Source organism: Schistocerca gregaria, chromosome 1 (assembly GCF_023897955.1).
Source record: "Schistocerca gregaria isolate iqSchGreg1 chromosome 1, iqSchGreg1.2, whole genome shotgun sequence".
In the NCBI taxonomy this organism is placed as follows: domain Eukaryota; kingdom Metazoa; phylum Arthropoda; class Insecta; order Orthoptera; family Acrididae; genus Schistocerca; species Schistocerca gregaria.
This window is the reverse complement of record NC_064920.1, coordinates 805923820-805938874: the sequence shown is the minus strand read 5'-3', so window position 1 is coordinate 805938874 and position 15055 is coordinate 805923820. Positions and strand designations below refer to the sequence as shown.

Below are 15055 nucleotides of genomic sequence, written 5' to 3'. Positions count from 1 at the left end.
AAGGCATTTGACATAACTTGGTGCCATCACATTTTATATACCCTCTATGTCTGGGGCTTTTGCGGCCACCTACAGATTTTTTATTCGTGAGTTTTTATCCCACCAGCTTTTGTGGGTTGGAGTTAGCATTTCACTCAGCATCCCTTGGATTCAGGAGAATATCTCACAGGGTTGTGTGTTAAGTGTTGAAAGATATATTTACAATTAAGGGCTATCTTTACAATTAATCTGAATATGGGGAGCAAAAAGAGTGGCTTCAATACAACTGTCGTGCAAACAGAATGCAGTAGGATGTGCCGTACATCGGAGCTGGATGAAGCATGGAGTGGAACTTAAGCAGTGAGAGCGTCAACAAAAATTCTGGCAAAAGAACATTTATTAGATCGGTTAATTTAAATGCACACATGAACCTGTATAGTGAGTAATATGATGGTTACTGTTGCCTGCAATCTATTATGCTGCATATTAATTAACCCTAGAACTTTTCTTGGGAGTCCCCTGCAAGTTCTATGATCTGTGGAAGAGGAATGACCAAAGGATGGTTTAATCACGAACACTTACATTCACACGCAGTTCAGAGACTAACAGGAAGGAAAAGAACTAAAAACCTTCACCACAGCACATGTGGGTAGCAAGAGAGGCTGTTCCCTTGATTTTAACATGTGGGATAAATGAATACAATTCCCGTTTGAAGTGAATTGCTATAAAAAGGAAGCATAATTACGAATCATAATTAATTCAGATATTCTGCAGCAGATCACTATGGCCTTGACACTGTAAAGTTCCTCATTAGATCACAACCACATGGTCCTCACAAACAAAAATGTGCACAAAGAATGTTATCAAGTGAGACGAATTGCACAAAATTCAGTCATAAAATCGTGGAAATCATACAGCAATATACATGCTGTCGCAAAAGGGATACTTTAAAAAAAGCAGTTCAACTGAAAAATGGCCCACACCGTCCATGGATTTTGACGCACTTAACACTCGTTACGTAGCAAGTAAAATTTGTCACACACGATAATAAACTATGAACAACGAAAGGAATCATTTACTTTGACTAGCTTTCAAAACCTTACATAAAACACAATGTTATCTTCTCATTGAAAGGGCTCACCCGTCTCGCGTCCCATGGAGCACTCCACGAGCATCGCTCTCCAACCAAAACTGATCCCCCACCCACAGAAGTGGCCTGAGGAACCCCGGTTGTGGTGCCAACCTTTACAAAAAGGTTCGTCAAAGGCAAACAGAAACTTCTTTACAACCTGGTAGGTGCTTCCTACAGTTGGCTGTTCTGAGACAGTGGCAGACTGCTACACTCCCACAGATCTACGCACTGAAATCCTTGCGCACCCTTTCATACATTCAACTGATTGGACAAGAAGAGGAGAGAAAAGATACATTGAAATATGGCACTTAAATGTATCAAACGTGTGTGGGGTGGGGCTCTGACAAGTACCAATAACACAATGAAATGTTAAAGTATGGTTAGTAAACTGTGGCCAACACACACACACACACACACACACACACACACACACACACACACACACACTCAGCTGTGCTGTGTTTCTGACATCAAAGTGTGGAGTAGCATGTTGGGATCCTTTCTGAACTTGCAGAGCAATATGTAGCATGTCAGATAAGCTGAACTTGCATTTGAATGATACTATATCTCATGCGCACCTTGTCCCTTCGGTGCAGAGTTGTGATGCACCACATTGGCTTTCAGTTGAAGCTCATATTGCACTCTTGCAGGCATATGTTCAATCAGGTGCCGGAAAGTTTCTTCCCCCATTCTTCAGAGTGCTGCACTAAGGAGAAGTATCGATGTTGGTCAGTGAGGCATGGCACAGAGTCGGCATTGCAAAACATCCCAAACATCCCAAAGGTGTTCTATAGGATTCAGCTCAGGAGTCTGTGCAGGCCAGTCCATTACAGGGATGTTACTGTCATGTGACCACGCTGCCACAGGCTGTTCAGTCATGTTGAAAGATGCGATTGCCGTCCCCAAATTGCTCTTCAACAATGGAAAGCAAGAAGGTGCTTAAAACATCAATGTAGGCCTGTGCTGTGGTAGTGCCACACAAAACAACAAGGGTTGCAAGCCCCCTCCATGAAAAACACGACCCACCATAACACCTTTGCCTCCGAATTTTATTGTTGGCACTACGCACACTGGCAGATGACATTCACAGAGTATTTGCCGTATCCACATCCTACAAATGGATCGCCACATTGTGCACTGTTTTTCATTACTACACACAATGTTTCTAAACTGTTCAGTCATCCAATATTTACACTCCTTACACCAAGTGAGGTGTCGTTTGCCACTTGCTGGCGTGATGTGTGGCTTATGAGTAGCATCTCGACAATGAAATCCACATTTCCTCACATCCACCTAAATTTCATAGTGCTTTCCGTGGATCCTGTGTGATGGCTTGGATAGATGTCTGCCTATTACACATTACGACACTCTTAAACTATCGGCAGTCTCTGTCAGTCAGCAGACGAGGTTGGTCTGTACGTTTTCATGCTGTGCGTGGCCCTTCACATTTCCACTTCACTATCACATCAGAAGCAGTGGACCTAGGTATATTTAGGAGTGTGGAAATTTCACGTACAGACGTATGACACAAGTGACACCCAGTCACTTGACCACATTCGAAGTACGTGAGTTCTGCCGGGCACCCCATTCTGCTCTCTCACAATGTCTAATGACTACATAGGTCGCTGATATGGAGTACTTGGCAGTAGGTGACAGCACAGTGCACTTAATATGAAAAACATATGTTTTTGGGGCTGTCAAGATACTTTTGATAACAACATTGTGTGCGTGTGTGTGTGCGTGCGTGTGCGTGTGCGTGTGCGTGTGCGCGTGCGCGTGCGCGTGCGCGTGCGCGTGCGATTTAGATCATTTATGTGTTGTTTAATATTTCTCCTTAAATATGTACCACATGCATAGCCTACTCCCAGCAGTAACTTAAGGGATTCTCTTGGGAGCTTCTTCTCATTAGATATTTTATGCCCACATTAAAAATGCATTTTACATTTTCAGTGTCACCTGCTATGAGCTAGTGATATAGAACATCACTGATATTAAGTGACAAACTTCAGTACAGCAGCAGTATTATTCCCTACGAAAGCCTTTTTATTTGTTCATCTGGAAATGGTGTGAAAATTTCAAGAATTTCAATATTGTTTTCCCTGTTCCAAGGTATTAACATAGCCAGTAATTTATCAATGCGTGAAGTAATTTTTATACAAATTTCAACTTTTTCTTCTACAGATGGAGACTTGCAAAGTTTGCTGAACAACATGTCTCAACAGCAGCTAATGCAGCTCTTCGGTGGAGTTGGACAAATAGGTGGTCTGTCAAGTTTGTTGGGCACTATGGGGTAAGACACATTATCTTGACTGTAGATCATATTAGAATTTGAAGTATGTTTTTATAGTTATTTTATCTTCTTTGGCTATAAATGTGGATGTTCTGCCCATAAATTATCTATAAGCTCTGTAGCCTCTCAAAAGAAGGTGTCTAAAGAATGGGTAGATAACATTTTTCAACCTCTACAACCACTGTGTCATGCCATAATGGAAATTCATTTTATTGGGGTTGGTTGTAGAGTATTTTGAACAAGAAAAGTACTGTATCAGCTTCTAGTCAACCACAGATGCCACTAGTGCCTCCTTGGAGATGATGATGATGATGATGATGATGATGATGAGACTTGAGTTATATCAAATAATGGTTGTGAGTGCGTTTTAGTTACAACTTGGTAGGTAAACACTAAGAAGTGTAGAACATTGGCTGCATCTCTCGTCGGCAGTTCTAAAAGGACTGACACACTGCAAATAGGCATGGCTAGATTCACACTGTTTCAACAGATGACAGACCGAGATGCACGCGATTGCAGAACACAGCTGAACATTGCTCGTCAGGAGGTAGCTTGTGGATCCATCCTAAATTTAAATAACCAGAAAACTAAGGGCCAGAGCCAAAATCTAAGATAACACAGGGACACTGGTGAAATTCTGGTCCTAATTCATATGTAATATTTTTAGTAGCAACAAGTTAAATGTAAATTTGAGAATTTAGCAATGACAGGTAGCATCTGGTTAAGAGTGGTGGCTATATTGACTCAGGACTGTGTGTGTGTGTGTGTGTGTGTGTGTGGGGGGGGGGGGGGGGGTAGAGAGAGAGAGAGAGAGAGAGAGAGAGAGAGAGAGAGAGAGATGTATAGGTTTGAGTCGCAACTATAAGTGATAGAAAGTATTTGAATAAAAGTTTCATGGAATGTTGTGCAAGAGTTTTCTTAAGTTTAAATGCTGGACTTGTAAAGTTTTTTGGCTGTTAACTTAAAAAGAATTTCAACATTGAACAGTAATGTGTTCTGTTGCCTTGCATTTAGCACTTTCATAATTGCAAGGGACTCTGATCTTCCGTTGTGCTGCTTTCATAATCTTAAAGCTTTAATAAACAATTCATTTCTGAATTTTATCTAAGCTGGTGTTCGGAAAATTTGTTTCACCACTGACGCCTTTCCAGCCTGCAATTAGTAATTATTAAGAATGTAATGTAGCCAATGAAAATTAAATACCACACACTTAAACCCATTGACTTCCCAGGGCATTTAAAGTATTAAAAGCCAAGTATGTGTCGGAGGTAATGCTGGCTGTCCTATTTTCTGCCTCGCGGAGTTTATGCTCTCTGCATGCCGCTTGCTGCTTAAAGTGTGTAACATTACAGGACATATTGGGACATATTGAAGTATTCGATACTGTAGACTTTTAGGAGATGTCGATACAGATATGCAAAATGTAAAGGGAAACTTTGGTGATGTTTAAATATTGTACTGTGTCAATATTAGGACATTTTGCACAGAAAGAACAAAAAATAGAATTAATGTAAATCTATATTAGTGTTAGTAACCTATTTTCATTCAATTTTGTAATTATATTTCATTTTGTAAAAGAAAGATTCACTGTTTGCTGTAGCTCTGATTAATTGTATAAATTATCAGTTTTGAGCTAAATTATTTCGTATAATATGGACAAGACACTTTTAAAAACTCACCAGCTAAAGAGAAAGTCTGTAAATGAACGTTTCATGCACACTTCTGGAACTTTCTATGGAGAAATTCTATATTTTGATCGCAAAAATACGAAAACTTGTGAAAACTGTTTCATAACCTAATTTCGAAAGACGATTTGTATCAAGAAATATTGCTAAAAAGATTTATTTACGTTTTGAAACACGATTTAAATCATTTTACATATAAATAGTTGTTCTAAATCACTCAAGAAATATCCAGAATCAAATGTCAAGATATTTCTGGAAACATCGGTACAAATCTGGTGAAGGTTATCCAGAAGCTGGTAGAAAAATGTTATAAAATCTATTTGGAAATTATGCTTGTAAGAATTTATATGTACTGATCCTTTTACTTACTTTAATCTGTACTAAAATTCTGTAATGTCTAATTTAGTTTTAAGTCGTGAATTGCTATCGTATTGTAAACAAAACATTGTCAAAGACTCTCATTGTTTGGAAAGATATTAATACACCTAGGAGTTGTCAGTTGCCAGTTCGGATATGCAGTGCGGTTGGCTCGGAGAGTCGGTTGTTGAGTCTGTGAAGTCTGTCAGTTCTGTTTGTAAATAAACGTCTGTAATTAAGAATTACTTGTTGTCGTCAATATGAACTCAAGACCTTTTGCACGAAGCAGACACCTCCTAATGCAACGTTTTAATTTGGTGTTGAGGAGCTGAAATGTTATAAGTGGAAAAGAAAAAATATATACCAAATAGTATTATGTTTGGAAGATAATAGTGCCTGATTTTTTGGTGTCAGAAATGTTATCAAGTTAGGTAGAAACATTTAAAGTAGAGATTTGAAATGAGTACTTTCACTCACTTAATTTTTGTATCTTCTAGTGTGGTAAGTGGAAACACTCATTAGAAAATTGTATTGGAGTACTACAAATGTAATACAGAAATATAAATGGTGAGTGACTCTCAGTTAATATTAAAATATAGTATTGACAAACAAGCAGTTCATATCAGTTTTATGTACACATTTTGTAGTCATTGTACTATGATAAATAATTTCCTAATTCAGAAATTCATGGCAAGTGGCAAGTGAAAACTTCAACACAAGATCAGAAAACCAACATACGGATGAAAATCCATAAATTTTCTTTAAAATATTGTCATCACACTGTGATTCCACATCTATATTAATTGTCCACTTAACAAAACAATAAGTGACAATTCTGGTACATTTTTATTTTCTTCCCACCTGTAGACCACTGGAATGTTGAATTATGTACATTCTGCTCCAACACGTGTGATAATGAACAAACATTAAAACATACACTTAAAAACATGCCACGGGTAAGCCTTTGTTGTTTATAGCATTGTTATTGATGGTAGATAGATCTGCCGAACGCAGCACCATATTCTGACTGTTTACATATGTCTGTATTTGAATATGCATGCCTAGACCAATTTCTTTTGGGGCTTCAGTGTAGTTGCCATTTGTTTGTTTCAGCTGTGACAGCATCAGTAGTGACATAAAATAATGAATATAGTCAGTTGATTGCACAATTTATTTCCCATATTCATCTGTGCTTGATTTTGACGGACAGTAGTTTCCACATTCCAGTTAGCTGTTGCTAGCTGTATGTCATTAATGCCATAAATTCATTCTTCCCACATGTTTCCAGCCTTTACATGTGGAGGTCATAATATAGACTACACATTTATTATGGCTTAGAATGGATTGTTGCTTGTATATCATTTCTTATTTACATCATAAATAGCGACAGAAATGGCACTGTGACTTTAGTGTAGTTTTGTTTAGGTAGAAGTGTTAGTTTTCATCAAATATGTGCTGCTTATGTGGACAAAGACTGATTTTCTGGGTGTAACGTCTTCACAGTTAATCACAAGAATATTTAAGTGATGATTGTCAGAATTAACAGGTAGAACTGAAGAGGATGGGGGGGCCATTAGCCAAGAGTGGCAGATGTTGTGTGTGTAATTTGCAGGATTCAGTATGGCGTACCATTGTTACAGTTGACTGCAATATTGCTATTTACTTTTGAATGTAAGAAAGTGTGAAATGTTGAATTCTGATGTAACATAAACAAACTAAAGCTAAGTGCACTAATAATCTACATAGTGTCAACTGTCATCTCTCCTTCCTTGCTAGTAGTTACTTCTTTGCAGGAAAAGCCTGTGCACTAGCTGCTTCATGGCAAGAAGGCTTCAAATGTGTATTATTTCATGACAGTCTGTAACAAGAGAATGTACACTCATCAGACAGAACATTAGGACCACCTACTTAATAGCTGGCATGTTCTCTTTTGGCACAGATAACATCTACATCTACATTTATACTCCGCAAGCCACCCAACGGTGTGTGGCGGAGGCCACTTTATGTACCACTGTCATTACCTCCCTTTTCTGTTCCAGTCACATATGGTTTGCGGGAAGAAAGACTGCCGTGCGCGCTCGTATCTCTCTAAATTTACGTTCGTGATCTCCTCAAGAGGTATAAGTAGGGGAAGCAATATATTAGATACCTCATCCAGAAATGCACCCTCTCAAAACTTGGACAGCAAGCTACACCTCAATGCAGAGTGCCTCTGTAGCAGAGTCTGCCACTTGAGTTTGCTAAACATCTCTATAACACTATCACGCTTACCAAATAACCCTGTGACGAAACGCGCTGTTCTTCTTCGGATCTTCCCTAACTCCTCAGTCAACTCGATCTGGTACGGATCTCACACTGATGAGCAATACTCAAGTATAGGTCGGACGAGTGTTTCGTAAGCCACCTTCTTTGTTGATGGACTACATTTTCTAAGGACTCTCCCAATGAATCTCTACCTGGTACCCACCTTACAAACAGTTAATTTTATATGATCATTCCACTTAAAATCGTTCCATACGCCCACTCCCAGATATTTTACAGAAGTAACTACTACCAGTGTTTGTTCCGCTATCACATAATCATACAATAAAGGATCCTTCTTTCGATGTATTCACAATACATTACATTTGTCTATGTTAAGGGTCAGTTGCCACTCCCTGCACCAAGTGCCTATCCGCTGCAGATCTTCCTGCATTTCATTAAAATTTTCTAATGCTGCAACTTCTCTGTATACTACAGCATCATGCGCGAAAAGCCGCATGGAACTTCCGACACTATCTACTAGGTTATTTTTTTTACATATATTGTGAAAAGCAATGGTCCCGTAACACTCCCCTGTGGCACGCCAGAGGTTACTTTAATGTCTGTAGGCGTCTCTCCATTGAGAACAACGTGCTGTGTTCTGTTTGCTAAAAACTCTTCAATCCAGCCACACAGCTAGTCTGATATTCCGTAGGCTCTTAATTTATCAGGCTACAGTGCGGAACTGTATCGAACGCCTTCCGGAAGTCAAGGAAAATGGCATCTACCTGGGAGCCAGTATCTAATGTTTTCTGGGTCTCATGAACAAATAAAGCGAGTTGGGTCTCACAAGATCGCTGTTTCCGGAATCCATGTTGATTCCTACAAAGTAGATTCTGAGTTTCCAGAAACGACATGCTATGTGAGCAAAAAGCATGTTCTAATATTCTACAACAGATCGACGTCAGATATAGGTCTATAGTTTTGCGCATCTGCTCGACGACCCTTCTTGAAGACTGGAACTACCTGTGCTCTTTTCCAATCACTTGGAAACTTCCGTTCCTCTAGAGACTTGCAGTACATGGTGGTGTCATTGTATGGAAGCAGTGAGGCTTTGGTAGGTCTCTGGAGGGAGTTGGAACCACATCTGCACACACAAGTCACATAATTCCTATAAATTCTGCTAGTGGGGCAGCGATGAGCCCTGATGCCACATTCAATAGCATCCCAGATTTGTTAAATCGGGTTCAGATCTGATAAGTTGGGGGACCAGTACATCAATTTTAACTCGCCACTGTGTTCCTTGAGCCACTCCCATCGCTCTCGTGGCCATGTGGCATTGTGTATTGTCTTGTTGAAAAATGCCACTGCCATCAGAAAACATGATCATCATGAAGGTATGTACATAGCATGCAACCAGTGTATGATACTCTTTGGCTGTCGTGCCTTGCACAAGCTCCACTGGATCCATGGGTGGTCATGTGAATGTTCCCCAGAGCATAATAGAGCTGTCACCAGTTTATCCTTCCCGCATTATAGGTGTAGAGGAGCGTTCCCATGGAAGATGATGGATTCACGCCCTCCCATTGGCATGATGGAGGAGGCATCAGGATTCATCAGACCATGCAATGCTCTGCCACTGCACTAATGTCCATGTGCCCATATCAGTCATAGTTGCCAATGTCGTGGTGTTAACATCGGCACATAGATGGGCTGTAGCCTGCAGAGGCCCAACATTAGGAGTGCTTGGTGCACTGTTTGTTCACACACACTTGTACTCTGCCCAGCATTAAAGTCTGATGTTAGCTCCGCCACAGTTCGCTGCCTACGATGTCAGACATCTGTATTGAGGGTGGCCACCCAATCCCCCAATGTCTTGACATAGTTTCACCACATATTGAAGACAACACAGCACTTCACAAACACCTGAAAAGTCCTGCAGTTTCAGAAATGCTTGTCGAGCATTCGGGCCACCACAATCTGCCCTCCGTCAAACTCAGATTACGTGGCTTCCCCATTTTAGACGCAGGCTGCAAGCTCACTGATACTACATGCACCATGTGCGGGCCTAGCAGTTATTCCTTGCCAGATGACTCTATCACCTGGACGGGTTTATACCAATAGTAGGTTGGTGGTCATAATGTTCTGGCTGATCACTGTATACTTTACATTTGGTATGGGTACTCTAAAGCACCAAATATATGAGAATAAACATTGTGTTGTTACTTTTATATTTCTAATTGCTTTGGGCACTTGCTGTTGCACCAAAACTTGAGTAGCTGTGGCATCCAGAACAGTCTCCCACGGTTAGCAGGATGCTATGATCTAGAAGACAATGAAGCGTCATTAGGGTTTAAGGTCCCATCAATGATGTCATTAGAGTTAATACCCATACTTTGAAAATCAGAGTTCAAGGAGGAAACTTGTCTGTCTCCTTTTTAGAGGAACCAACCAGGCATTCATCTTAATAGTATTTGGGAAACATTGAGAACCTTAACCTGTATAACTGCACAGTAATTGTGAACACTGCTTCTTCTGAATGAATGACCAGTTTGACAGTATCCTTGACATGGGAATGTTAAACTGCCTTAATCCTGAGGGGCAAATGGTACATGTACACTGATCTTTCTGCATACTGAGTTTCTCACTTGAGGTGTACAGTCAGCAGCACAGTACCTTGCCCCCATTCCTCCCAAATTGTCAGTGATTAACTGTGAACATTCTGTGGACTTGAGTGTTTACTGTTACGGTTTTGTGATTGTATGACAGCATTCCTTATGCATTAATTCAGAGGTATGCTCTTTGTACCCTGGCACCGTGCCGCAACCGATCATCAGAACTCGCCAATCTCTGTAAAACTATTGTTTTTCTCAGAGAATGTTGTGATTTATGAACTTCAAACAACTAGGGATTGCCGCTATTGCCACAGGTGGCTGAGCAAGTGTCTCAATTTCAATTGCTCATCAATGTAAGTACTAGTTATTTATTGATGTCCGTATAAGCTATTAGTAATAAATATAAATAAAGTATATGCATGTATAAAAGTGTGTGTATGTATGTCTTTCGCATTTGCAGTCTTAAAAGTAGTTCAGTGCTTCTTTTAGAGATACATAACAGCACAAGAGAAATTTAGTGGGGGATGCTGCCATATCTGATTCACAAATTGTTTTTTTCATCAAAATTCGTAATTTTAAGAATTAAATTTGCAAAATTGTTTCGTTAGAATGGAAATACAAGACAAAATACATTATGCATTAAAGAACTCTCAAGGCTGTTTGTATCGTGGGTCTGTGGTATAATGTTATAGTGTAAATCCACATTTCGGGTTGTTTGATTCTTCTGTCACTGTTTGGAAGAAACATTTTACAAGTGACAATGAAGACACACTTCTCTTCTACTGCAGTCTTGTAGTTTATTGTGAAAGCTCATCAGTCTGCATTTTCACTGTCAACCAAAGCTTATGTTTAAACTCAGGATTATTCCTTGGACGTTTTAAGTATTTCTCCTCTTGCAGAGCAAAATATATTTAAAACGGGCCATCTTTCACTACATTGAACTACAGTTCATCCTGCAACTATCTTGGTTAGCTGGATTCTTGGGTCAGAGGAAAGAAAGGGCATTCTATCATCTTTTGTGATTACTTCCACTAGTGATCTGTTAAGTACAAATTAAACATTTAATTCTGTGATCAATATAACTTACAGATAACACTATTTTGTTTCCTTTCATCTTCCGTTTTTCACAGTAGACGTGGACCGTCATCTGGTAGCCAGGGTAGCTCTCGCTCAGGCACAACTACATCCACTACTAGTTCAGCTAGTGCCACAACTGGGAGTACAACCACTACAAGCAGTTCTGCTCCTGCTGTTACTACAACTACAGCAGCCCAACCTGCAGTCTCAACAGCAGGAAAGGAAACATCGGAGAAACCTGCTACAGCAGGTAAGTGGAATAACATGGCAGATGTAAGAGACAATTTTTTTTCATGAATTATTTGAATATACCGGACAATATTTTTTAAAAACAAAGATTCCAAGACTTACCAAGCGGGAAAGCGCCGGCAGACAGGCACATGAACAAAACACACAAACACACACACAGAATTACTAGCTTTCGCAACTGATGGTTGCTTCTTCAGGAAGGAGAGGGAAAGACGAAAGGATGTGGGTTTTAAGGGAGAGGGTAAGGAGTCATTCCAATCCCGGTTGCGGAAAGACTTCCCTTAGGGGAAAAAAAGGACAGGTGTACACTCGCGCACACACACACACACACACACACACACACACACACACACACATATCCATCCGCACATACACAGACACAAGCAGACATATTTAAAGGCAAAGAGTAAGGGCAGAGATGTCAGTCGAGGCGGAAGCACAGAGGCAAAGAAGTTGTTGAAAGACAGGTGAGGTATGAGCGGCGGCAACTTGAAATTAGCGGAGGTTGAGGCCTGGCGGATATCGAGAAGAGTGGATATACTGAAGGGCGAGTTCCCATCTCCGGAGTTCGGATAGGTTGGTGTTGGTGGGAAGTATCCAGATAACTCGAACGGTGTAACACTGTGCCAAGATGTGCTGGCCGTGCATCAAGGCATGTTTAGCCACAGGGTGATCCTCATTACCAACAAACACTGTCTGCCTGTGTCCATTCATGCGAATGGACAGTTTGTTGCTGGTCATTCCCACATAGAAAGCGTCACAGTGCAGGCAGGTCAGTTGGTAAATCACGTGGGTGCTTTCACACGTGGCTCTCCCTTTGATCGTGTACACCTTCCGGGTTACAGGACTGGAGTAGGTGGTGGTGGGAGGGTGCATAGGACAGGTTTTACACCGGGGGTGGTTGCAAGGGTAGGAGCTAGAGGGTAGGGAAGGTGGTTTGGGGATTTCATAGGGATGAACCAAGAGGTTACGAAGGTTAGGTGGACGGCGGAAAGACACTCTTGGTGGAGTGGGGAGGATTTCATGAAGGATGGATCTCATTTCGGGGCAGGATTTTAGGAAGTCGTATCCCTGCTGGAGAGCCACATTCAAGGTCTGATCCAGTCCCGGGAAGTATTCTGTCACAAGTGGGGCACTTTTGGGGTTCTTCTGTGAGAGGTTCTGGGTTTGAGGGGATGAGGAAGTGGCTCTGGTTATCTGCTTCTGTACCAGGTTGGGAGGGTAGTTGCGGGATGCGAAAGCTGTTTTCAGGTTGTTGGTGTAATGGTCGAGGGATTCAGGACTGGAGCAGATTCGTTTGCCACGAAGGCCTAGGCTGTAGGGAAGGGACCGTTTGATATGGAATGGGTGGCAGCTGTCATAATGGAGGTACTGTTGCTTGTTGGTGGGTTTGATGTGGACGGATGTGTGCAGCTGGCCATTGGACAGATGGTCAACGTCTAGGAAAGTGGCATGGGATTTGGAGTAGGACCAGGTGAATCTGATGGAACCAAAGGAGTTGAGGTTGGAGAGGAAATTCTGGAGTTGTTCTTCACTGTGAGTCCAGATCATGAAGATGTCATCAATATTTTTTGCTACTTTATGATAAAATGTTGTAGCATAGTCCCATATAGGTATATAAGAATGAAAAAATATGATTATAAACAAATGAAGTCAGAGGTGGGGAAGTAACAGAAGTGGATTCACACTTTGAGCAAGTTTTTAGGTACTCATGAAGGTAATACAGCTCTATTTTGGTTTTCTGCACTTCATACTTCACGTCAGACTTCTTCACATTTTCAAAAGTGTGTATTACTACATCTTGAATCAGTTAAGACATCCAACCTTTGGTGATGGTTCGAGTATATTTCACATTACTTTTTGCAGAAACTGATGTAAATGTGACATCGTGGCACTCTCAAGGCGACCAGAAATGAGGGTACCGATTTGTCAATCGCTATAGTGTCATGTTGTTACTAATGGATGTTTTAGTGACAGGAGAATCTGTTATAGCAAGAACTCTTTGGAAATATGTTGGTGGTTGTGCAACATGCGAAATATTTGTGACAACGAAGAATATGAATGTTATTGCTCATTGTTTCACTTGCAGCAATTTAAGCTGTCCTCTCACATTACTGCCTAATTACACCCTGAGAAATCATCACATATTCGGAAATAAACGGTGAAGTATTTGTGATAAGGAACAATATCAATTTTATTGCTGCTCATTTCACTTGCATGAACGTAATCTGTCCTCTTGGGTTTCTGCATAACCACTCAGATATGACCACACATTCAAAACAGAACACGTGAATATTTATTTCATCCTTCACTCTCTGACAAGACAGAAAAAATTAAATATTGCAGAACATATTGTATTATGATAGTGATGAATGTGATAACCATGCAGAGTTGAGAAAATATTAGTATGCAGCTAGTTACAAACCTAGAACCTCAAACTCAGCCAATCATGACATTTTCCATTACACTACAGCTTACTCATCTGAATTTTGTATTGTGCGTTGGTTATCATAAAGTCTCTTCAAGCCTTACGTCTTCAATGAAAGACAAGTGTGATGTATTTGTAAAATGGTACTCTTTGTAATATATATATATAATTTGTCTTCAATGCCTTATTAATTCACATTTAAAGATAAGTGTGATGTATTTGTAAAATGGTACTTTTTGTAATATGGTACTTTCAGTGCACCACTGCTTCTAAATGATGTACTGCACTTATAAGTCACACACTATGAAGAAAATCAATAATTGAAGTCGCACACAGTTCACACAAGGTCGTTCACAAGCATTCGTAAAAGTCAATAGTCAGAAGCCCACTATTGACGTCACCAGTGTGAAAAGTAGTGTGAAGAGGTGTCCACACTGTCAAAGGAAATGTTTTTGTTCGAGACATTATTTCTTACAGTGTTTCAAATCTGCTTCTGACTTGGTTTCCTGTCACTGTTTCTGTCCACACTGGCAGCAAACATTTCTTGGTGTATGTATGCTACTTGTTGTGTTGTTTTTATGTTGTCACCCATGTCACATCTAGAGACGAGGAAACTGTAATATGTACTGCTGCATTATTAATACTTGACCTGTGGCTAGAAGGCCACAACTGGCTCTGTGTTTCTTAGTTTTACAGAATAAGGTTGCATTTATCAGAGAATTTCGTAATTGGTTTAAAACTACAATATTGTTTTGATAGTGAGTTTGTATAGTAGTTGGTAATGGTTGATAAAATCAGATTTGTTTTGTATGAAGTACATTTGTTGGTTAGTGTAGAGTTGTCGTCTTTGGTGGGCGAAAATATACTATGGAACAGCTGGTGGGAAAAACTGGCTACATATAGGAACTGAATATGGAAGACAGCTCTAGTTTCTGTAATTTCACTTGCATATCCTTTAACGATTTTGAATTTCTGGCAAATATGGTATCACCATTTCTTTAA

The 15055-nt window shown here is 40.3% G+C and overlaps 1 protein-coding gene across 4 annotated transcripts in view; it reads left to right on the top strand.

The window, feature by feature from the left end:
* The window catches only part of LOC126270469 (proteasomal ubiquitin receptor ADRM1-B), a 101970-nt gene that overhangs the window by 35771 nt on the left and 51144 nt on the right, over positions 1-15055 (top strand). For 2 of the 4 annotated variants that reach the window (XM_049974074.1, XM_049974073.1), the window contains exons 4-5: positions 3293-3401; positions 11430-11626. In XM_049974074.1, coding sequence (XP_049830031.1) covers positions 3293-3401; positions 11430-11626 — 306 coding nt within the window. The remainder of the gene's footprint in view (positions 1-3292; positions 3402-11429; positions 11627-15055) is intronic. The other 2 variants (XM_049974072.1, XM_049974075.1) reach the window with 1 other exon arrangement.